We start from the raw sequence: 22,066 nt of genomic DNA on the forward strand, positions 1-22,066 counted from the left end.
TTTTTATTTTGACTATGGGGAAAAGAACACACAAGATTCTACTCCTCTCACATAAAACTTTATTCCACAACGTTTTGTATCCTATTGTTAAATAAAATACAAATGGCGGAGTAAGATTCCATTCAATAAATTAGTTAAGAGTGCAGCTCAGGGCTTTGTCCGGTCAACAGTGGAATGTGGCGCATACTTCCAAATTGACATGCATTCATCAGCTCTGCATACTACCTGGAAAGGATGCAAATATTTGCCATTACAACAACTTAAACAGCAAAGCTAAGCAGTATTTGACACCATTTTTGTGGCACTGCAGTCACTCAAATCACATTAAGGTCAAGTCCTAGTTGTAGTCTCAAACATGGGCAGCAGGGGGCAATATTTTATCCACGCTGCTTTGCCCTTGGTCTCTCTTATTTCCTTTCATTCCCGGGAATAGTTTGAAAATGGATCAACTCTTCAGAGACAAACTTCGCAACGTTAGGATTTTCCACCATTCTATTCGTCGGGGAGTTCGTCAACAAACTCCGCCATGATGTCATGCACCCAGATGTCGCTATCTTGCTGTGAGGTGTCGACCAGGAAGACGGTCAGCTTCCTGTCCCAGGCGTTCGCTGCTTCCTGCGCTGCCTCCAGTTGGGCCACGAGGGGCTTCTTCTCCACGTGGTTCCTGAAGACGATGGAGGCTTCCTCGGACCACTGCCTCGTCTTCACTCCTGAGGGGCGAGACGGTCTTTTGGATAAAAAAGGAACGTGCCACTTGGTGCTTAAATCGGGTTTTGACCTTGAGACTCACCGGCCAGCTGAGCGGTGATTCCCTGGAAGGGTAGCTGTCGGAACTCCTTGTTAAGAGCTCTGAGCTGTGTGCAGCTGACGAGCTCGTGCTTACCGTAGTCCAACTCATAAACGGACACCAGCCCATTGGTAAGAACCCCCTTCACTAAAACTCGATACCAGCTGCACAGTGGAGGAATGCACAAATTTAGAGAGCGCGCCGTTTTGTTAGGCCTGAGTTGTCAAACGCTTCACTCACTTGTTCTCCACCTTAGCAGCATAGATGTGATTCTTCTGCACGTTCAGAGGTCTTTCATCCGTTTGGTTGTAAAAGAGGATCATTTCCCCCATCAGCACCACCAGTTTGTACATATCTCTCCAGGGCTGGAGGACAAAGTGGCCTGGATGGCATGCCACTGATATGTACACGTCCATGTTGTTTCCTGGAAGTGACAAAAAAACAAACAAACAAACAAACAAAACGAGTACCGCATTAGTATGAAGTCGTGAAATTCTGAACTAAAAAATTAATCGAGATGATATGACCTGCAGGGGGGAGTGTTAACAGTGGTGGCAGATGATAATTGAATGATGGGAACGACTGTGCCCCAGGTGGGCTGCTGGCAGTTAATTTGGGTCCGGACGGAACCTTTCTGAGATCAGGCTTGGCTGCGACAGGAGCCGACTTGGGACTGCCGTTGGTGACGTCACCGCCGCTTGATGTCTTGGTGAGCGTGGAGATCTTGATGGGACTGTGAGAGTAATGACCAGATGAAGAATAAAAAGGAGTGACTTCAAATGCAGGAATTTTTTTTTTTTTTTTTTTAAACGTTAAAGTGACCTGTGGCTTGTCAGGTAGACGTCGGGTTGCTGTTTGAACAAGTCCGACCGCGCCATCTGGTGGTTGAGACTACAGACAGGGTCGTGGAAGTTCTTGTCAGTGAAAAGGTGAACGTAGACGCACTGTTTGCTTTTGTCCACCTTGGCTACCTTGAAGTGCAGATTTAGTGTGTGAAGAGAGATGTTATAGACAACGTATAGAAGCATGAACATTTTCATAAGCAAATTAGACTAAAGAATTACTGTACCTTCATGCTGCAGTCAGTGGTGTTGAGAACTTTCTCGCGAAGCCACTGGACAGTATCTGGAGTCCAGGATCCGACACTAACAGAAAGGTCTGCCAGGCAACACTTGACTGCCTAAACACATATTAACGTTATCGGGAATTGTGTTTTTCCATCACTGCTTTATTGTTGTTATTATTTATGCAACCTGCGGTGGGATGGCCATGAGGTCACGGAAGAACTTTTGTGGAATCTCCCTGAGCTCAAACACTTCAACGGAAGCCTGGACTCCGACATCAAGGAAGAGGATATCCAACACTCTGCTACCATGTAGATTTGTTATCTAAACAGACAAAGAAAATAATAAATGGCATGCAGTTTTCATATCTTCAGAGTGCCAATTTCTTCCTTGTAATTTAATCTTACTTCCACGCGGGACCATTTGCCTTTGTACCGAGCCACGCATCCTTTGCCGCAGAATGGCCTGGACACTAAGAACTCTGACGTTACCTGTGAGAAATCTAGATTTCATTATAATACATACACACTACTCAGGAAGCAGAAGTGATCCAGCGTTGTTTTCTTCGCAATGCCTCCGCGTGGTTAAAGCCATGTTTACCTAAACACTGACGTAAAGCTTCAAAGGAGAGAGGTGGCACTGCACTGCTCACATCCTAAATGGCTTGGCGAAGCATCAAATCCAGATTATCACACTAATCTCAATCTGTCCACTAATTTGACACAGCAAAGGCACATTCACAAAAGACTTCTGAGGCTGAAATGTCATTTGGATACAGAAGTGTGGAACTGCCATTGTGGAGTAATCATTTTTGACTGGTAAATACTTGTAAACATATTTACAAATAATATTCAAACATATTTGCAAATTCGTTTCAATGTACTTGTAGGAAATAATGCTAAAAATCTACCATTTTTTTCTCCATAATGCCACGGGGTATTGATTTACGCATGCATTTGCCCTATATTATACTAATACATTCAAAAATTAAGTAAACATTGTTTTGTTGTAATTTTTATTGTGTGCATTGCATGATTTCCATTCAGCCTTTTTTTTCCCCATAATACCTCAGTAGCATCATGGGAAAAAAATGCCAAACTGATATCACACACACACTGCAGACAGAATTACGAATAAACAATGTTGATTCGTAATTTTAAAACGTAGCGGTATAATGTAGGTCAAATGCTTAAAAAAAAACATGTTTTTAGCATTTAGCCTACAAGTACGTTCAAGCGTATTTACAAATATGTTATAATGTCCTTGCAAAAACATTCAAATATATTTAAATATAGTATGTTTAAATGTGTTTGCAATATTTGCCAGTCAAAAATGTTTACTCCGAACTGGCAGTTCCACACTTGCGCACAAATGTCACCGCTGGAAATGTATCAAAGTCTTCATTAACTCTAACTATAAAAGTATTATTAGTTGTTCAAGATATTAAAACATGTTGTTAACCTGCGAGTGGAAATATGTCTCGATGTTCTCAAGGATCTCATTGAGTTTGGTGAGACCTCGAGAGGGTAACTGACAGTAGATGGTCCCATCGGAACAAACACTGGTGATGGTCACATTCATGAAAGCGCTGTTAACCTGAGGAATACAACCAATTATGAGCCTAGCGTGTTGTACTTTCAGCGCATAGAATTTCTTCCTTTGACCTGCAAGGGACTGTTGAGGCTCTTGTCCTGCAGGGCTTTCATGCAGGCGGCATTGATGTTGACGTCATCATCCTGTGACGTGTCGTACAACACCATCAAAGGAGTCTGCCCTCTCTGTAGGATTTCAGCCAAAAGGATCCGGCCACTCGCCATCGCCTCAAATGTCTTCAGCACGGCGGGCTCCTGACTGAAGGGCTCCAGGCCTGGACACAAAATTCCATAATGGATGCTCAATATTTACTAGCAATGGATGGTTGAGATTTCTGCTCCTTGTCCTTATGACAACATGATTTCATCTCACCCGCCAGTCTGCTCTTGGTGGCTTGGAAAGGTAGTTTTAAGAATTTCTCGTGCAGATCAAAAAGTTTGGCTTTGCTAACAGCTTCTGAGAAGCCATGATCCACAAAGTGAACCTATAAATCCACACGGGCAATTCAAAATTCTGATGTAAACTCTTCAAAGTTACATTAATGTCCTGGAAAACCTCTCACCTTAGCCTTATCCGCCATGAGCTCGCACACCTGAGCCCTCAGAACTTCCTCCTCCTCAGTTTTGACAGCCACAAGTTGGCCCGACAACGGAGATGAGCAAGGCGTCGACTTGTGCTTGCTGTAAAAGTCCCTCATTTCATCTTCCATACGCTCCTGAGCCTGCGAGTAGCTCTCTCCTATGTACCTTCAAATGCAGGAGGATATTGTGTGATCTATCAATTAAATATGCCTCAAAACTTCTCGTGTACCTCAAGACGACTTCATTGGTGTTTGTGGCTTCCACCACCAACACAGAGGGATACTCCTCTTCGGGGATATGCAGGGGTGGTACCGAATAATCACATAGTTTCTTCCCCTCCTCCCGCTTCACTCTCCGCTCTTCTTCACTGGCCGACGAGCCTCTCCTGTTACAGTTCTCGTCTTCTCCTCCTCCTCCGCCACTGCTGCTGCTCCTCCTGTACATGATGGCCCTCTTGGGGTTGTCGGGCATCGGGTAGTCAATGGTGCAGATGTCGGAGAGGAGGTGAAGGTTATCGAGGACGTGTCCGGGAAGTTTGGTCTGATCGAACAAAAGCAAAACAAGACATGAATAAAAGTTTCATGGCGTTTTGTTTTTTTTCTACTGACTTTATAGGTGTCCTGAAAGAGCTTAGGAAGCGCATGGGCCCACAGGCCGTTGGAATACTTCAACAGCAGTTCTTCTAGCTTCTGCTTCAGCTCGGGGCTAAGAGAAGCTGGCGGCGATGGAGGGCTGGGGGATGACGAGGACGCTGAGGCAGTTGGGTGTGAGCCGGAGCGTTTAAGTTGGGGTCGCTGGTGGTCGAGGGACTGCAAGGGATTGTCTGATGGGGAGACAGGAGATGGGGAGCAAGGTGAAGTAGGGGCAGATACGACGGTCTGCTCCTTGGCGGGGTAGAGAAGCAGCTCAGATGGGTTACTGCTGCATGTTCTCTCTATCTGGAAAAAGGCAAAACAAATGGATTACAGTCACCTTATATCGTGGGATTACATTTTCAGAGAACGTACAGTGCATATGTGTTTCCAGGTCTCCAGATCTCGAATAGCCTCGGCTGGCAGGTCCTGTTTATAAAGCTCTTTGTAGATCTGAGGCAACTTGGAAACCCAGAAGCCATTGCTGTATTGCAACAGGATATCCTTGATGCAGCTCTGGACTTGCTGAGGGTTGTAGACTTTGACAGAATCCAAATTCTCATTTAAACGTAAAGGTGCTGGAGGAAGCAAGAACACAAGAGGACATGTTTCAATCCAGACACAGATAGGGACAAGAATGATTTATTATGATTATTATGATGATGATGATTATTAGTTATTGTTCTTGGTGAGATAAAACAAGGTGATCACTATTAGACTTACAACTAGTCGGCTGACAGTTTCGGGAAAGGTGAGCCTGTACCTCCTTCTGAAAGCGTGATGGGAGTGTCATCCTCTTTTCCGACCTGGACACGGGACGTTAGTCTTAAATTTCCAAGATTAGTTAGTACTGGCTCTGTGTCACATCATGAGGAGCCCAAACCTTAAATTCAGTTCTCTCTTAGCACACACAAAATGTCAATTTAACAGATCCCATACTACGTTTCCATGGTGATGAATTGATGCTTCCCGCCACAGAACCAAATGTGTGATATAACGCGCCTGCTGTTTCAATGAAAGATCGAGAGGGCTCCATTAGATTTGCTGATTCACTCTGCATTGGTTTAGATGCTTTAATCTACCAGAGAATAGAAGGGGATTAGAAAGGTTTACACCCCTTCTACTCTGGGATCATGAGCCCCTGCCAATACACTGGGCAGGGACCAGGATGCCCCATTGTGCTGCTGAGGGCCGTGGGGATGTCAGTTGTTCTCCCAATGAATAGGCAACTGTGGCTGCCGGCTGGAGTTTATTCCAGAGATCCACGTGTTTATTTACCTGTTGGCTGTGTTCTGGTTGGGCATCTTCAGCTGTTGCGTTCCCGTCCTGCCCTCCGCCTGTCCATCCCTCACATCCCTGGACTGTCTGAAGTCTCCATGTCCGGAGCCTCGGCCACCGCCGCCTCTGCCGCCGCCTCGTCCGCGGTGGCTCGGTTGCCTCAGGGAGGTTTGAGGTTTTGCTGCATCGAGGCACACATACACACGCACAGAACGCTGAGACAAGGTAGTATTGAATTGGAGGGCATGTGTCAAACAGCAGACACTGGGAGTTAACTATCAACATTACACTTTTAATTTGAAGCTCTTTCCCCTATGTATTACAAAAATAAACTGCACCCACAGACCCCCTGTCTTAACATGTACTGCCCCCAATCCTCACCTAGGCTCCTGATTTATTCATTCCTGTTCAGTGACTGTCATTGTGCATGTGAGTCTTACTTGACCAATCCAGTGTGTCCACAATCAAGTCACCATGATCAATAAACACATTCTGCTTCTCCACCTCTTTCATTTGATCTCAATTGCATCTTTTCCAAATACTTCCAGAGTCAATCAATCATCCAGGCATGCGTACGTACAGCAAATTGTTAAATCCTACAGACGAGAATCACGTCAGCAAACTCACAGTCCGAGGTCTTACTCTCCCTGAATAACAAAATCCCAGGTGCTGAAGAAGCGATGGAGAGGCTGATGCATGAATCAGCTATTGTGGCTCTCTCGGGTAATAGTCTTAGCTTTTTAGGCTCACTGTCATTCTTGCTCACCGGCTCCTTTTCGACCACCTGCCCAAGCCCTACACTAGCATTGTGCTGCGTTTCTTTTTGTGCTGTCTCGTCCTCTTACAATACTCCTCTCCCCACCACCACCTTCTCTGACTCCAAGAATATTCTGCAGACTCACACTCTCTAGTGGAGGCACTGCAAACGATAACACCAAAGGAGTGTCTGTGTCGCATGGTTTGTTTGGGAGCAGCAACAACTGTATGGGTCTGACTGCACAACCACTGATATCAAAGATTTTTTTATAAGCATGAAGCATATTAATTGTGTGTACAATTAACAAATATTACACAAGATTTTAAATCACACAACGCCTTCTGTTTGCATTATGTCAACAAATATGATACAGTATTTTCTAGAATTTAGCCCCACTGCAAGATAAAAAGCTTGGATCTGATCTGAAGTTTGTAAACCTAACCACAAACCTCAAAAGACTTGGATTATACCATTAAAGACAAGCAGAGCCGTTGGTTTGACCCTCATTTGGGTGTTCACCATCTGGGGTCGCCCAGTCTTCTTGGAACCTCGCTGGCGAGTCATCACCTTGGCAACATGGGCCGTCTCTTTGTCCACAGAGGCAAAGCACATTATCTGGAAACATATGACAAACGGCCATATTAGTAATGACTTGCTACTTTTATCTGTGAGGATGTGACTGAGCTTCAAGGCTCAGTTTACTAAATCTTCTAAGTGTTCTCCTTTGACTGGATTAGACTGTTTGCAAGCAACTTTGCACCTCTCCTGAGCGGCTGCGTTCCACGCGGACGACTGAGGGCATGCTGGTCAGCAGTGTGTCCAGATGGTTGTGTCCCATCTGTTTATGTGGAATCTGCTCACCGGTCAGCTCCTTGTACTCAGATTGTAGACGGGATAGCGACAGTCCACCCTTGTTGGCTTGAAGGATGACCCTGAGCATTTTTTTCACCAGTTCGCCGTCAGACATGGTCTAAATTAACTAGTGCAAAAATACACAAGCAGAATTTTTTTTTAACTTGTCCATGAAAGGATCAATGTTAGCATTTCATAAATGGCATTCTGCTGAAATGTTGTAAAACTGCAAAGTCAATAGCCTACATTCTTCCTCTCAAGAAGGAAAGAATGAAATTTTCTGTCAAACTGCCCACAAAGGGACTTTAATGCTTCCTGCGACAGAACCAAATGGAATTGGAATAAAAAAAATAATAATTATAATAAAAAGAGAGAGAGATTTGTGACGTGGTTTTAACACAGAGGATTTATAATATATAAATCAGTCGATTTGATGTGGTGAGGTGACACACCCACGATTTATTTATTTTTTACATACAGTGTATGTATGTATATATATATATATATATATATATATATATATATATATATATATATATATATATAAACACTATTAGAATAACGTGAGCTGGAAGCCCTTTAATGTTACGCTTTTGTGCTTTGTTATAATGCAATTCCAAATACGTAATGGCAAAGACTAATAACTTCGCACATGTACTTCGATCATACGGCTATACACGCGAAATGAAACTGAGAATGACGTAACGTGTCACACTTCAGATCCACGCCCTTGATTCGACACTAAAACTGTTTAGATATGTTTTCCTATATTTTGTTTGTCCGAGCCTAAAACATAAATTAGTCGCGAATATTTGTTTGCGATAAACATTGAGATAATACCGGAAAGTTTAAATGGTATGGAATTTAAAATCTTCCAGCCGCAAATGGTATCGTGGCAAGCTACTTCTGGAGATGTTCAGAAAACCGGAACCTAACGGATCTTTCCTTCAATATAAAACTAAATACGGATCCAATTATCCTTCCTCTTTCAATACACGTAACTTTATTTTGAAGAGCAAAACAGGAAGTTACATTCTAACTTTGTTAGCTTAAAAATACCACCCTTCTAATGCTCGAAAAAGAGTAAACAAACAACCAAAAGCACAGTAAAAGTCACCGTAATTCACCTTAAAAGTGTTTCCACCTTTCGCCCAACTGTTCCAAGTTTGACAGATCAGGTACAGGCGCTGTCCTCACGCGCTGTCACCACCACGGAGCTGCGCGGCCGGATCTCTGGAACTCTGTCTGGAGCTGTTGAGCCGGTGTGTGTGGCTGCCAACCGGGACAAGCACGGCCTCTCTTCCGCAGCCCGATTGGTCAGTTCAGCCTGGGCCTCGGAATCATGTCAAGTCGACGTGCATAGCTCACAACAAATCCACTCCTCACGAAAACAAATTATTATAGTTTTAGTGTTAAAGCACAATCGCAATTATAAGGCTTAATTTCACAATTACTGGAAACAACATGTAGTGACTATAGATTAAAAATACTGCTGTTATATATTTTTTTAAGAAATACAGCGCTCACAAACAGAAAGTACAGTACAGAACTGTACTGTAGTTCCTTGATTGACACGCCATACCAGAAGGTGGCGGTAATGCGCACCAAACCGACCATTTAAAAGTCCACAGTAGAAGAAGAGCAAGGGAAAAGACAAGGAAAAAGGAGGAAAAATAGCAACAAGAAGTTGCATCAACATTCCGAGGAAATACACCTAAAGGTTGTATCTTAAGTTTAAGTGTGAAGAGGCGTAATTTAAAACTGCTAGCGTCGAGTACCTTTCTTATTAAACACAATAGCCATGCGTTACATGAACTAACATGCATACAGACTAACAGAGGAGAGGGATATGCTTAGAAATGTGCTTCTGAACGACATCAGACATAGAATCTGTCGTATTGTGTATAAATTGGATGTGCGCTAAATAATATAAACCGGAACTTTGGTTCATGACGGGTTAGTAACACAATCTAAGATCGTCTGGAATGTCTGCCAAAACATGTGTTTTTCGCTGTCTGTAAGTCTATCACTTCATTTTTTTTTTATTTCGTGAAAGCGTTGTCAGCTGACCTAACAGACAGACACTAAAATGACACAAAATCCATCAAGCATGGGTGAGCGGTACAGATACAATAAATATATTGTCGTTATTATTGGTATTTCTATCACTTCCGTTGTGAATTGGCCCTGTACAAATAACATTGAATTCAAAGTGGCATCCCCCTATCAATGTCACCTAACCTTTTCATCAGCTGTTTCAATGTTGACATGGGAAATATCTCGCCCTCCCTTTCCCTGTTCATCTCAGTTGTGATGTTTAGTGACGCACAACTTGGGCCCCTCCTTTAAATGCTGGCACTTTTCTGTAGAAAGGGAAAGCATTAAGAGCAAATAACACTTGTAGTTTTTTTAAATTCTTATTTATCTTAGATTCTGGAACCACTTTGTGTTTAAATTTAATTTTAATAACCATGGCAATGAGCAGGAGGCATTCTTATACACCGCAGGTAAGTAACTTCAATGCAAACATCAATCTCCTGACTAGATAACATCAGCCCTGACTAAACCACTGCATTTCATAATATGCAATTAAAATATTTCATTTGGGACACTTACCGTATTGAAGTGTGAGTCAGCTTGCTGTGTGACTTCATGTGTGTGAGAATATAATTCTGGTTACTGTAGAGAAAGAGAAAATTAAGCAACTTTACCAAAGTTTCATATAAGTTTATGAACAATGCTCAACTATGCTTTTGCTCCTGCTTGTATGAAGAAAACCCTTTTCTATCCTGTTTTCTCCCCTGTGGTTAAAATCATCCGGCACCATGAGTTAACATGACCTGCTATGTTTTGAATGGGGTCTTTGTGTGAGCTGGGGCAAGTAAAAGATAAGATTTTATGCAGTCTTCTGTGGTCCATGACATGTGACTTGGAAATGATGTTTGCAAATCTTTTTCTAACCCAACTTTTTAAGGAAATGGATCAAAAATAATATCAATAGTATGAAACTGACCACTATCACTTGTTTCATCACTTTGAAGGATGCAAAATAGATATTAACTACATTGGTGTCTGATTTCTGTTCAACTACCACCAGCTCACCAGCCCATTGATAAGCAGAATGAGCAGCGGGGGAACTGTGGAAAGCGGAAAACCTCCAAAGGTTGCAAACATTAACTGAAAAAAAAAAATTTCAATGGGGAACAATAAAGCATTTCATCTTAATACCTGCCGCCTTCTCCTAGATTGGTTCTGTAGTGGAAGTGATAGGAAAGGGTCAGCGTGGCACTGTCACCTTCATTGGACCGACCTTATTTGCCCCCGGGAAATGGGTGGGTGTCATCCTCAACGAGCCCAAAGGCAAGAATGATGGCACTGTGCAGGGGAAACGCTATTTCACCTGTGAGGAAAACCATGGAATATTTGTCAGACAGACTCAGGTTTGTAAGATGTATCATATGCAATGTATGCCTTTTGTAAAATGAACATCAGTATTGATTTGCCGTGTGTTTGCGTCGCTCCATATACCACATGCAGATCCAGGTGGTGGATGATGGCTCGAGTGCAACATCTCCAGACACTCCTGAGTCCGGCCCTTCCAGGATCCCGAGACAAAGAGGTGGCCATTTTGAGTGTTGCATGCATTCATTCACAGAGCCTTAAAAGTTAGCATTAAATCATCTCATGAAATATGACTTCTTTTTTTCTCACCAGATATACCAGAAACCCCCAAAACAACGAAACTGGTATGTAATCATCTTGCAGAGTAACATTTAGAAATCAATCATTTAACAAATAAACACAAAGCGTTGATTTAATTTTTTTTCTAGGCCTCAAGCGCAAAGAAGGTAGAAATGCTCTTGGCAGTCCATTTTTCTGTTTCACTTTGTTTTAACGGCATTTACATAACTTAACATACTTTTAACCTCCTCCCTTTAAAAAAAATGCAAACATGTATTTCTTTGGTCACTCAATCATGCATAGAATTGCATTGTTTTTGCATGTGCACGTTTCGTTGTGTTTTTGTAAACGCATGCACACATTCTGTGTGAGATTGTGAGGCGCTCCTTGCACTTTGACAAGTTGCCTGAGGTGACATGTTGCTATTCTTCTCAGTTGGGGAAGTAACTGGGTCTTTTTTTGAAGAAAAAAACAAAAGAAAACTAACATTAAATATACACTCATGGTTTGCTATTCCTGTGCTACTAATCTCTTATCTTGCGACGCTGGCTGTGTGCGCGTTCCTACTCTTCTCCAGTCCTCTACCCGTCGTTCTATCAAGGTGAGCTAATGGTGAAACTCCCATCTTTTTAAGGATTTAATTTGAAGGGAGGAAGTGACATTGATTCTCGCATACATGCATTGTACACGACATATAGCAGGCTACCTTTTTGATTTGTGAAGTAAAATGGTTTTCATGATTGTGCTGTGGCAGTGGACCAAACCAAAGCGTCTAGCATCAGCCATTTCGCTCCCCTCCCTCTTGATACATCCCCCGAGCCGCTCCAGATTTCCGCTCATGGTATGCACCGCCACGTCATGTATCACAGAAGTGGTGAAGCGTGTGGTCCATGAACACGGGTGCATTTGGCCTGTTTGGCTCAATGATGGGATTTACTAATGTAGAGGGCACATAGGGGTGGTGACATTTTTTTTTTTTTAACTACCCAAATAAAATTAGACATGTAATGATCTTTCCAACACACCTTCTTTTGTCAGGCATCTCGTGAGAATCTTTCATCTGGTGATGTCAGTGAAGTCGGCCTATCCCCCCTCCAGGTTGCGCTGGGTGCTCCAATTACAACTCAACTTGGGCCTCTGACAGAGGGAACCACGACTTCTGCTCCAGCTACACCGAGCAAGGTGGGTCACTAATAAGAGATACAGAATGATGCTGATCAAGTCATTTAAATGTACGACTGTCATTTTCATTTAGGTTAATTGAAAACAATCCCAACTATTTGTTCACACAAAGTGTTGTGCATCCTCCTACCTGTCTGCTGCTTCCAGGAGGAGGAGTCACTGCGTGCGCAGGTCAAGGACCTGGAGGAGAAGCTGGAGACGCTGAAAATGAAGCGCACGGAGGACAAGGCCAAGCTGAAGGAGCTGGAGAAGCACAAGATCCAGCTGGAGCAGCTGCATGAGTGGAAGACCAAAATGCAGGAGCAGCAGGCCGAGCTACAGAAAAATCTCAAAGAAGCCAAGAGGGTGACATCAATTATGACAAATATTGATATACTTCTGCGTGCAAACATGAAAATGTGGATTTCAAAACCTAAGACGATCAGCAAATGCTCTTTTCTTGTTCCTCCAGGAAGCACGTGATGCTCAGGAGGCGAAGGACCGCTACATGGAGGAGATGTCTGACACAGCAGATGCCATCGAGATGGCCACTCTGGATAAAGAGATGGCTGAAGAGCGAGCAGAGTCGCTGCAGGTGGAGGTGGACACGCTAAAGGAAAAAATGGAGGAGCTGTCCATGGACCTGGAGATCCTTAGACATGACATTTCAGAGAAAGGTCTGTTCCCTACAAGCTTGTCTCACAAATGTCTCATCGTGGTGTCGCAAAGATAATGCGGTCTGTGTCTGCTTCTTCGACAGGCTCAGATGGTGCTGCCTCCAGTTACCATGTTAAACAGCTGGAGGAGCAGAACAGCAAACTAAAGGAGGCCTTGGTCAGGTGAGTAGGTACACAGAAACAACAGTTTGAAGTATTTTTTCCTAAACAACTTTCTTCCTCAGGATGCGTGACCTGTCTGCCTCTGAGAAACAGGAGCATGTGAAACTGCAGAAACAGATGGAGAAGAAGAATGCCGAGATGGAAACTCTGAGGACTCAAAAGGAAAAATTGCAGGAGGAGATCAAGCAGGCAGAGGCCACAGTTGATGAACTGAAGGAGCAGGTAAAGCTTGCGCAGAGATTCCAGAATGTGAACACTTTCCGTGTCTTGAGTGTTCGTGTCGTATACCAGGTGGACGCCGCCCTGGGATCAGAGGAGATGGTTGAGACTCTGACGGAGAGGAACCTCGACTTAGAGGAGAAAGTCAGAGAGCTGAGAGAAACAGTTACCGATCTGGTCAGTCTGGATTTACGGATAGCATTCACAGCCAGTTGGTAAGTGTCATTTCAAGTAATTGTTCTGCTTCAACAGGAGGCGATCAATGAAATGAATGACGAGCTTCAGGAGAACGCCAGGGAGACGGAAATGGAGCTGAGGGAGCAGCTGGACATGAGTGGAGCGAAGGTCCGAGAGGCGGACAAGAGGGTGGAGGCCGCCCAGGAGACAGTGGCTGATTACCAGCAGACCATCAACAAATACAGAGAGCTCACCAACAGACTGCAGGTGGGTGCACATCACAGATGGGCGCAGATGCCGTACCGTGGATGCTCGGACCTTGATTTAGTTTTGTGCACCAGGAGGCCAACAAAGAGCTAATGACCCAGCAGAATGAAAGTAGTGAACAAGTGCAACAACCTCACGCGGAGCTGTTTGACTTCAAAATCAAGTTTGCAGAGACAAAGGCGTACGCCAAGGTAAGTGAAGGATAGCGGTTCTTCAAATTCGATTGTGCTAAAGAATCGTCTGCGTCTTTCAGGCCATTAAGATGGAGCTGCGGAAAATGGAAGTGGCTCAGCTTAACCGGGAGGTGTCCCTACTTAAATCCTTCATGCCGGACTCCTTCCTTCGTCACGGTGGAGACCACGACTGCATACTGGTGCTCCTGCTCATCCCCAGGATCATTTGCAAGGTCATTTAAAACAAGCGCACTGACACATCTTTGCCGTGTCCATCCTTGTTTACGTAGCATATGCACTTGTCCCTTATAGGCTGAGCTAATCAGCAAACAGGCGCAGGAGAAGTTTGATTTGAACGGGAACCTGGCCCAAGGCGCGGCACTGAAAGGGCCTCCAGGAGAACAACGCAGTTTTGCCTCTGGACTAGTGTACTCCCTTAACTTGCTGCAGGCCACCTTGCACAAATATGAACAGTAAGCCACAAGTACACGTCACATCACAAAATTTCAGCATCAACAGAAAGCACTTGTGAATGGAGTTTGTCCTGTTTGCTTCCAGAGCTTTGAATATGTGCTCAGTGGAGGTTTTCAAGCGAATGGGCACGCTCTACTCCGAAATGAGCTTTCACGAGCGCTCGCTGGATTATTTCATCGACCTGCTGCACAAAGACCAGTTGGATGAAACTGTTCAGGTGGAACCGCTGACTAAGGCCATCAAGTACTATCAGGTAACAGAACTTGCGCTGCATTTTAGAAGCGCCCTCTTCCTCAATAATAGAATCTTAATAAGTCAGCTTCTTGTTCCCCCTAGCAATTGTACAGTGTTCATCTGACAGACCACAAGGAGGACTGCACAGTGCAGCTATCTGACCACATTAAGGTACCAGTCTGTCTTTAGCTGTACAGTTTAATATGTGATCCTTGAAGAAATTTCGCAAGCGGTTATCAAAGCATGCTGAATTAATTCAACTTCTGACCCAGTTTACCCAGAGTGCCGTGGACTGTATGGGAGTGGAGGTAGCCCGTCTACGCGCGTTCCTCGCAACGGGTCAGCAGAACTCAACGCTGGCTGTTCTCCTGAAGGACCTGGACACGTCCTGCTCAGACATAAAGCAGTTTTGTAAGAAGATCCGCCGTCGAATGCCTGGCACAGATGCCGTCGGGACCCCAGCTGCTCTCAGTTTTGGACTACAGGTAAGAAAAATACACTGAACTCAAATGAGGCTTAATTACAATATTCAAGCAGGAGCGTGTGTGGCCTTTTGTCCATCAGGTGTCTGAGGCGCTGACCGATTGCAGACGACAGCTGACCCGCGTGGTGGCAGTGCTCCAGGAGGTGGCGGCAGCCGGAGCTCAGATGATCGCACCGCTGACTGAGCAGGAAGGACTGAATGCGCTCAAATTGGAGGATACGATGTGCCAGGCTGTGGAGCAGGTAGGGAATCATTAGAAATAGTCAACCAGGAAGTGGATTAAAGAAGTTGTTTGTCCCTCACACAGGTGTATGGAGCTCATGGTCTTAATGGCACCGAGTGCCTGCGTCAGTCTTGCAGTGCTATTGTTGCTACTATGAACAAGATGGCCACCGCAATGCAGGAAGGAGAGTACGATGCAGACAAACCACAAGGAAAGGTACTTGTGTCCTTTTGTGTCTTTCATGAATCAGGACATGGTAGTCATTTTTCTCCTGTGATTTTCACCTCAGAGTCCTCCAGTGGAAATGAGAGCAGCCACAGTTAGAGCTGAGATGACTGATGCCGAGGGTCTCGGAGTTAAGCTGGAGGACCGAGAAGCAGCCATCAAGGAGCTCAAAAAGTCCATCAAGATCAAGGTGGGGTGAGGTCAAAAAAGCATTTTTTGTGCAGAAATCCAAGAGCAAACATTTCTTTCTTGCAGGGAGAAGAGCTGAGTGAGGCCAATGTCCGTCTGAGCCTGCTGGAGAAGAAGTTGGACACGTCCACCAAGGATGCAGATGAACGTGTGGAGAAAATCCAGACCAAACTGGACAAGAACCTCGACTTGCTGAAGAAAAAAGAAAAGTGAGATTAACATTTGTCTAGCGTGTCACCATGTGCCCTCGCGCAAAGTCACAAGGAGAGACAGTGAGCCTCACTGTCTCACCTTTTACAACGCAGGGAATTTGAGGAGACGATGGATGCTCTGCAAGGTGACATCGACCAGCTGGAAATGGAGAAAGCAGAGCTGAAACAGCGGATCCATAACCAATCAAAGATGACCATAGAGGGCTTGCGAGGTGTGCCTGCTTCGGGTATGGCTTCCGTTGTTCAAGGACCAGCAGGAGGTACATTTGTAATATCTGAGATGAAGGCTGGATGACTTCAACTCAGAATCATTGGGACTGTGTCCTCCCCCAGTAGGCATGTCCACATCACTGTCAGGACCAATGCAAGTGGTGGACTCGCCTCTCCTCCAGCAGCAGCTTGAAGCTCAGAGGCTAAGCATTAAACACCTCAAGACCGAAAACGTCAGACTTAAGGTAGACCTGAGATAAGAGTCTTATTTTAGAATCCATCTTTTCTTTGCTTGACCAAGAGTGTGTTTGCCATTCAGGCAGAGAAGATGAATGCCCAGCTGGCCTCCCTGCCTCCACTGCGCCCAGCCAAACTGCACCAGGTGTCCAAGGACAGCTCCATGCCACCAGAGGGACTGAATGTGGGCATCTACCGCCGGACAGACCAACTCCTGACGACCCTTCTCAAGCTGAGTGCAGAAGTCAAAGTGGTGGACATCACTGGGAAGACGTCAGGTGGGTGGATACATCTGATCGTTGTTTTGTTCTTCCTTCATAACCCAAACTACAATGTCTTCCTCCAGTCAGCGCCAGTGCCCAGCTGCTGGAGCAGACTGCAAGACTGCAAAACCTCAGCAACGCTCTAGCCAAACTCAAGGTAAAAGACATTTGGATGAGCAACACTTGAAATGTGCATCTGAATATTTGTCTTCTTATAGGGTGAAGTAGCTGAACACGTTGTGTCCCGTCAACCTGGAGCAAAAGCTGCTTCTGACTTCGCAACATTCCCAGTCTCTTCTTTCGTTAAGGTGAGATCAAAAGCTCTATCTACTCACTCACCCACAATCTTAACGAGTCATGTTATCTAATCTTAGGCAAAGGAAGAGAAGAAGGGTGGAACAGTGTTTGTGGGTCGTGTTGCCATTCCTTGCGCTCGTGGACAAGAACAAGTACACCGTCTGGTCCTGTCGCAGCAGCAACTGCAACAAGTGCACCGCCTCCTCATGGTCTGAGGCAGCTTGTTGCTTCTTGTATTCCTGTTCCTACTTTGAAATTTTGTATTGTTAGGACGTGACTAGCACGAATGACATTGATGAAGTGATCGTTTGGAAAAGCCCCAAATGATTTCGCACATCAACACTTTTTCACTCTTTTCACTTTACAGGGGATATTAGATAATTTAGCATTTATACTCTTCTTGCACCAAATACACTCCCCTTGTACTGTATGTACGATTCCTCTAATTAAAAGCAACCACTTGTTGAATGAGTTTTCTTCTCTTTTTTTTTTTTGCCTGTATTTTCTATTCTGCTGAGCGTTTTTAAAAAAAGCATAATGGAAAATGTTATACACAATACACTATTTATATTATGTGTACTATTCAATTTATTTGGTAGTATTTTTTTTTTTTTTTTTTTTCCTGAAACGATTGTTCATGCAACTACTGGTATGTAATCTGAAAGAATGCAACAGTGACAGACTTGAGGCTAAAATTAGGGATGCCCTGATCACATGTTTTTTTTTCACCCGAGTGAGTCACCTGATGTTGTGAGGATATTTGAGTGCCGATCCGTAAATCATTTTTGGGAGCGGGGCACAACTTTTTCAGATGTTGCGTTTCACTGTCTCAGCTTTGCACAATAAAATATTTCCATACTGCGGACTTTGTTACTTCATATTAGCTTCCCGCAACAACTACTACAACATTCTCCCACTGGCTGTGCTCAGTTCCACTGTTTTCGACTGTTATGTTAAAATTTATTGATATACATTTTTCTTTTGGGAATATCTTTGTACTTTTGTAGCCCTTAAAAGTATTTAATTTTTTTAATTAAAAAAATATATACGTATATAAAAACGTTTGTTTTTTTTACCCTCATTTCCCGTCAGCTGAAAATGACGTAGTCGGTGCCAGATTTCCAATTACGTGATTGGAATCTGAACAACCCTAGCTAAAATTAATCTTTGATGCCACCAGAACTGTCATTTTTTAAATCAAGTATGAACTGTATCAGAATAATTAACATTTGAAATGCAATAGTTAATTCTTTAAAATGTCCCCTTAATATTTTTAATCATTGATGTCGTTTCATCTGTTTTGCAAGGTAATTTGGGTTAGAAATGAGCAGGATGCGCCTTTACCCTCGGATTTTGAATGATCTGTTTTCTCATTAACCTGCAGGCAGTACTGTGACGCGTGTAGGGCTTTTTGATGGTTCTGACCAAGCCATTTCAAAATAGAATACTGCCCGCGGCCGCAATATAGAAATAAGACTATGAAATTTAGCGGCTGTCTGCAAAATTTTTCCCAGCAACAGTGCACCAGACGCTTTCCACCTCACGGCTGCACAGCGGGCCCTCTTGAAGGGGACGGAGTAGTGCCAACAAATGAGTGGGTCTATGTCTTTTATGCATTCATATTTTTTCTTGTTGTCATTTGGACACTGCGTGACCTCGCAGCCGCCATAAGTGTACTACTGATGAATGTGTGTGAATTTGTCGGTGTGTCAGGTCACAGACTCATTTTGACATGTTGCGTATGAAACTGAAAAAATGGCTTATAATAGAAGGTCATCTTTAATATAAAACTTGAATTTAAAAGCTAATGAACAATATTAACAATCTAAAACTTCCGCTAAGAATTCATTACAAGTGGAGAACTGACCAAAGAATGAACATTTTCTGCTCCTTGTAAGAAATTTCATGCGGATAAGAAAAAGGTCCACCTCGTAGAAGTCTAGTCATGCGGATTGGGCCTGTGAAGCGTGTACGGCATGTACTGGTATCTGGCGTGCCTTGTCTTCATCACATATGGGTTGGGCCCGTTGTAATCTGCAACGTGTAGAACACGGGCTGATGAGTGGACACACAAGCATGCCTGTCTACCAGGCAGCAGCAGAGGGTCATTGTCAGGTGTTAAATACCATTTCGAAGTGAGCAATGATGAGCATAAGGCATGTGGTAAGCAGCATTCTCGTGCCGGTCTGGTGGTGCGTGAACTTCAAAGTTTATATAGCCATCACGGGGAGGATAAGGCAAACGGTTGTTTATTGGAGGCCTCACTGGAAGGGAATCACAGCGAACATGCATTTTAAAAAGAGCACAAACAGTTGAGGATCGGTTGCATAGGAAAAAAATGCAGAGAGGTGAATTTGGTAAACGTGAACCGTGAATTATATTTTCCTCCATAATCAAGAGAAAGCCACCATTTTACATATTTTCTGTATTAACAGAACAAAATACTAATTTGGCTCCAGTGTGTATCTTACCAACAGATCTAGCACTTTCCAGGCCCGGCAGGTGATGACCAACAGAAGAGTCCACTAAAAGAACAAAGTGGAGTGTGTCAACATGATTAAATCCAGCCCCCTTTCGCAATGTGCCTTTGTCGTCACCAAGGGAATTAATTGGCAGCTCCACGCCCCAGGCTTCTGCGGCATGCAGCGACAGCAGGGTGCTTATCCGGCGGTGGGCCAGAGCGTTCCAGTGGATGCCGTCGCGGGTGCGATGCTGCAAGAAGAAGCGGAAATGGAAATGGAGATCCAGCACGTCCACCTTGAAGGCTTCAGCCAGGACTCCGCTGTAGAAGTTGGCTTCGATCACGTCGTCACGCAGCTGGGCCTCCTTGTGCGAGATCTATTTTGGAGGAGAGCGACAATAGCGGCTGCCCTCACTTAATTTACGTAATTTTGTTTTACTGTACCTCAGGAACCAGAAACCCCCCTCTGATGCAAGATCCCAGGGGCATTGTGAGGTTCCATAAGACCAAGCTTTCTTCTGGGAGGATCCCAAGCAGTTCTTCAAAGAAACTCTTGAGGTTGACCTTGTACCCATCCACCCATTTTAGATCGTACCTACACAGAGGTTCAATGAAAGCATTTGGTAATATGGCTGAGATAGAGACCTGTTCAAAATCTTAAGACCAGTTGAAAAATAGCTAGAATTTACTTTTTGATCTTAATGAGGTTTTAAGTAGAGCTACAATAAGCAAAAGCAAGAAGTGGGAACACTTTGAAAAAATAATTTATTGAAAACAAACTGAAAGAGGTTGTTTATCTGCTGATCAAATGTTGCCTCATTAAAAAACAAAACAAAAAACAAACTCTCCAAACGAGAACAAAAATAAATTAAATAAAAAGTTTCCAAAAAATGCAATTTGCCGAAAACATCTCAGGTGGGATCTCCTTAGCATGCCAGTCAAGTTGGAAGCCATCTGGACAATCAAGGTTACAGTCGTCAGAGAATAAAACATTTTTCCAACTTTCAATGTCCCAAGTTTGATACTGGTGCAGGGTCGTCAAACGGTAGCTGGGTACGAACATTTGGGGATGGTTGGCCAGGGAAGTTTTTGCAAATGGCCATGATGATGAACAGCTTATTTCAGTTTGTTTTCAATAAATTACTTTTTCAAAGTGCTTTTTGTCACACTCCCACTTCTTGAATTTGGATAATAGCTCTACTTAAAATCTCATAAAGATCCAAATGTGCAAAAGATCAATTCTAGCTATTTTTAACTGATCTTAAGATTTTTATCAGATCTATAAGCAAAACTATGTGAAACTGTGCTATTAGATGTAACTTGAAACAGAAGATTTGGATATTAAATCACCTTAACAATAAGGTCTGTGACTTACCTTGAAATGTCCCAAAGACAGGAGTTGACTATGACCAAATCTGGTTTCAACCCATGGCGGAAGTCCTCCATGATGCTCTTCATGTAGTTAGAGTAGATGTTGGTCAGAAAATAGAAGCGGACCAGGTGGTGGGGGGACTGGTACTGCCTGACCTCCCGGTATGCCGTCCCATTGTTCATGCAGCTCAGGCAACCTCCTTCCACCAGGCAGTCCTGTTCGAAGCTTATCTCACCCTGCAGAAAAACAGATATGACAGAGAAACTGGGACCATAAACACAAGTTATACCATACATCTCTCGTGATTGCTTGCCTTTCTTTTAAGTTGTGTCACGTAGAGATAGTCATCCTTCTGTAGAAGCTTGACAAGGTCCTTGTAGACAGACCGCTGAACTGGTGATTATAGGGAGACAAACGACATAATTCTTCAAAGATGAATTTGGTAAGTTAAGGCCAAGCCTCTCAGTCTTGGCCTTTTATTCTCATGTTTGTCACTCATTTTATACGTGATGAAAAATATGAATATTTAGTAAAAATACTTACTAGAGTCTCCCATCACCACAATGAACTTATTGTGGAAAAGCTGGCTGACATGCTGGTGTCTCACAAACTTCATTTCGTGTTTCTTTATCATAAAAACAACCCAGATTTCTTTCAATAAAAACTTATTTTAATATTCATGACCACAATTAAAAATTTAGAGCAAAAAAGTATGATAAATGGACCGTTATTGTTTATCCCTATTAGCATCAATGCTAACATAGTATGAATGATACGTACCATCGCAGAAATGGGTGGTGGGGGAAGCTAACTTAGTTTAAAATGTTAGCTTCGTAGGTTTTTTTTTGCCGCCTTATGTACACAAACGACAGTTTTGTGTGGTATGACTCTAAAAGTTACCTGAGCTTCAGTGCAAACAAATAAAATAAAATAAAACAAGATAAAATAAACTAAAATAAAACAAAAATTCAAACGTACACGAAATTCCGCCAAACACCTTAACGTTCCGGAGCTCCACTGGCCCACTCCTTATCACAGTGGAAAAACCACAGCAGGTGCGACTGTGATCATTCAAAAACTGAGCTGACGAGTGAAGCGTTCAGGGCCGTTGGAAATAACATGAC

General features: G+C 43.6%; 3 protein-coding genes across 14 annotated transcripts; 1 reads left to right on the top strand and 2 right to left on the bottom strand.

The window, feature by feature from the left end:
• Positions 1-36: 36 nt before the first annotated feature.
• On the bottom strand, positions 37-10,223 carry tdrd7b (tudor domain containing 7 b). 5 transcript variants are annotated; one of them, XM_077501420.1, is made up of 22 exons: positions 10,161-10,223; positions 9,786-9,907; positions 8,672-8,925; positions 7,453-7,671; positions 7,163-7,307; positions 5,936-6,116; positions 5,381-5,463; positions 5,033-5,235; positions 4,634-4,963; positions 4,255-4,565; positions 4,007-4,190; positions 3,817-3,928; positions 3,516-3,718; positions 3,313-3,447; positions 2,259-2,342; positions 2,041-2,175; positions 1,857-1,967; positions 1,610-1,758; positions 1,315-1,520; positions 1,028-1,211; positions 791-951; positions 37-710 (listed from the first exon to the last, which is right to left on the bottom strand). In XM_077501420.1, the coding sequence occupies exons 4-22, from the start codon at positions 7,657-7,659 to the stop codon at positions 493-495; spliced, it is 3,342 nt and encodes a 1,113-aa protein (XP_077357546.1). In that variant the 5' UTR covers positions 7,660-7,671; positions 8,672-8,925; positions 9,786-9,907; positions 10,161-10,223; the 3' UTR covers positions 37-492. The 5 variants fall into 5 exon arrangements, with proteins under 5 accessions (XP_077357546.1, XP_077357547.1, XP_077357545.1 ...); XM_077501421.1 differs by lacking the exons at positions 9,786-9,907; positions 10,161-10,223 and having other exon boundaries at positions 7,453-7,624; positions 8,672-9,118; XM_077501419.1 differs by lacking the exons at positions 9,786-9,907; positions 10,161-10,223 and having other exon boundaries at positions 8,672-9,118.
• On the top strand, positions 8,916-17,972 carry LOC144004291 (dynactin subunit 1-like). Of its 7 annotated transcripts, none has more exons than XM_077501413.1 (31): positions 8,916-9,264; positions 10,642-10,707; positions 10,790-10,984; positions 11,082-11,163; positions 11,259-11,290; positions 11,375-11,392; positions 11,803-11,826; positions 11,980-12,066; positions 12,264-12,407; positions 12,555-12,752; positions 12,859-13,063; positions 13,147-13,225; positions 13,288-13,447; positions 13,517-13,621; positions 13,697-13,888; positions 13,963-14,079; positions 14,142-14,294; positions 14,374-14,534; positions 14,620-14,788; positions 14,872-14,940; positions 15,042-15,254; positions 15,334-15,495; positions 15,561-15,692; positions 15,766-15,891; positions 15,957-16,099; positions 16,196-16,362; positions 16,436-16,557; positions 16,632-16,827; positions 16,896-16,969; positions 17,031-17,120; positions 17,187-17,972. In XM_077501413.1, exons 2-31 carry the CDS (start codon positions 10,666-10,668, stop codon positions 17,322-17,324), a joined length of 3,795 nt encoding a protein of 1,264 aa, XP_077357539.1. In that variant the 5' UTR covers positions 8,916-9,264; positions 10,642-10,665; the 3' UTR covers positions 17,325-17,972. The 7 variants fall into 7 exon arrangements, with proteins under 7 accessions (XP_077357539.1, XP_077357537.1, XP_077357538.1 ...); XM_077501411.1 differs by lacking the exon at positions 8,916-9,264 and adding an exon at positions 9,283-10,051; XM_077501412.1 differs by lacking the exon at positions 8,916-9,264 and adding an exon at positions 9,283-10,051 and having other exon boundaries at positions 16,439-16,557.
• Positions 17,973-18,867: 895 nt separating this feature from the next.
• fam113 (family with sequence similarity 113) lies at positions 18,868-22,043 on the bottom strand. Of its 2 annotated transcripts, none has more exons than XM_077500235.1 (9): positions 21,921-22,043; positions 21,486-21,567; positions 21,256-21,335; positions 20,946-21,178; positions 20,015-20,165; positions 19,707-19,947; positions 19,581-19,634; positions 19,236-19,373; positions 18,868-19,143 (listed from the first exon to the last, which is right to left on the bottom strand). In XM_077500235.1, exons 2-9 carry the CDS (start codon positions 21,556-21,558, stop codon positions 19,049-19,051), a joined length of 1,065 nt encoding a protein of 354 aa, XP_077356361.1. In that variant the 5' UTR covers positions 21,559-21,567; positions 21,921-22,043; the 3' UTR covers positions 18,868-19,048. The 2 variants fall into 2 exon arrangements, with proteins under 2 accessions (XP_077356361.1, XP_077356360.1); XM_077500234.1 differs by having other exon boundaries at positions 21,723-22,027.
• Positions 22,044-22,066: the final 23 nt, after the last annotated feature.

The sequence above is a fragment of the Festucalex cinctus genome, chromosome 16 (assembly GCF_051991245.1).
Source record: "Festucalex cinctus isolate MCC-2025b chromosome 16, RoL_Fcin_1.0, whole genome shotgun sequence".
Lineage (NCBI taxonomy): Eukaryota > Metazoa > Chordata > Actinopteri > Syngnathiformes > Syngnathidae > Festucalex > Festucalex cinctus.

Coding starts and splice junctions, on each gene's coding strand:
- fam113 (XM_077500234.1), bottom strand. Junction 21,336..21,485: donor TGTGGTGATGGGAGACTCTA/GTAAGTATTTTT, acceptor TATAATCACCAG/TTCAGCGGTCTGTCTACAAG. Junction 19,374..19,580: donor GGAAAGTGCTAGATCTGTTG/GTAAGATACACA, acceptor ATTCCCTTCCAG/TGAGGCCTCCAATAAACAAC.
- tdrd7b (XM_077501420.1), bottom strand. CDS start 7,659: ATGTCTGACGGCGAACTGGTGAAAAAAATGCTCAGGGTCATCCTTCAA. Junction 7,308..7,452: donor AACGCAGCCGCTCAGGAGAG/GTGCAAAGTTGC, acceptor ATATGTTTCCAG/ATAATGTGCTTTGCCTCTGT. Junction 2,176..2,258: donor GCAAATGGTCCCGCGTGGAA/GTAAGATTAAAT, acceptor TTGTCTGTTTAG/ATAACAAATCTACATGGTAG.
- LOC144004291 (XM_077501411.1), top strand. CDS start 10,016: ATGGCAATGAGCAGGAGGCATTCTTATACACCGCAG. Junction 13,448..13,516: donor TTGATGAACTGAAGGAGCAG/GTAAAGCTTGCG, acceptor GTCGTATACCAG/GTGGACGCCGCCCTGGGATC. Junction 14,789..14,871: donor AGGCCATCAAGTACTATCAG/GTAACAGAACTT, acceptor TGTTCCCCCTAG/CAATTGTACAGTGTTCATCT.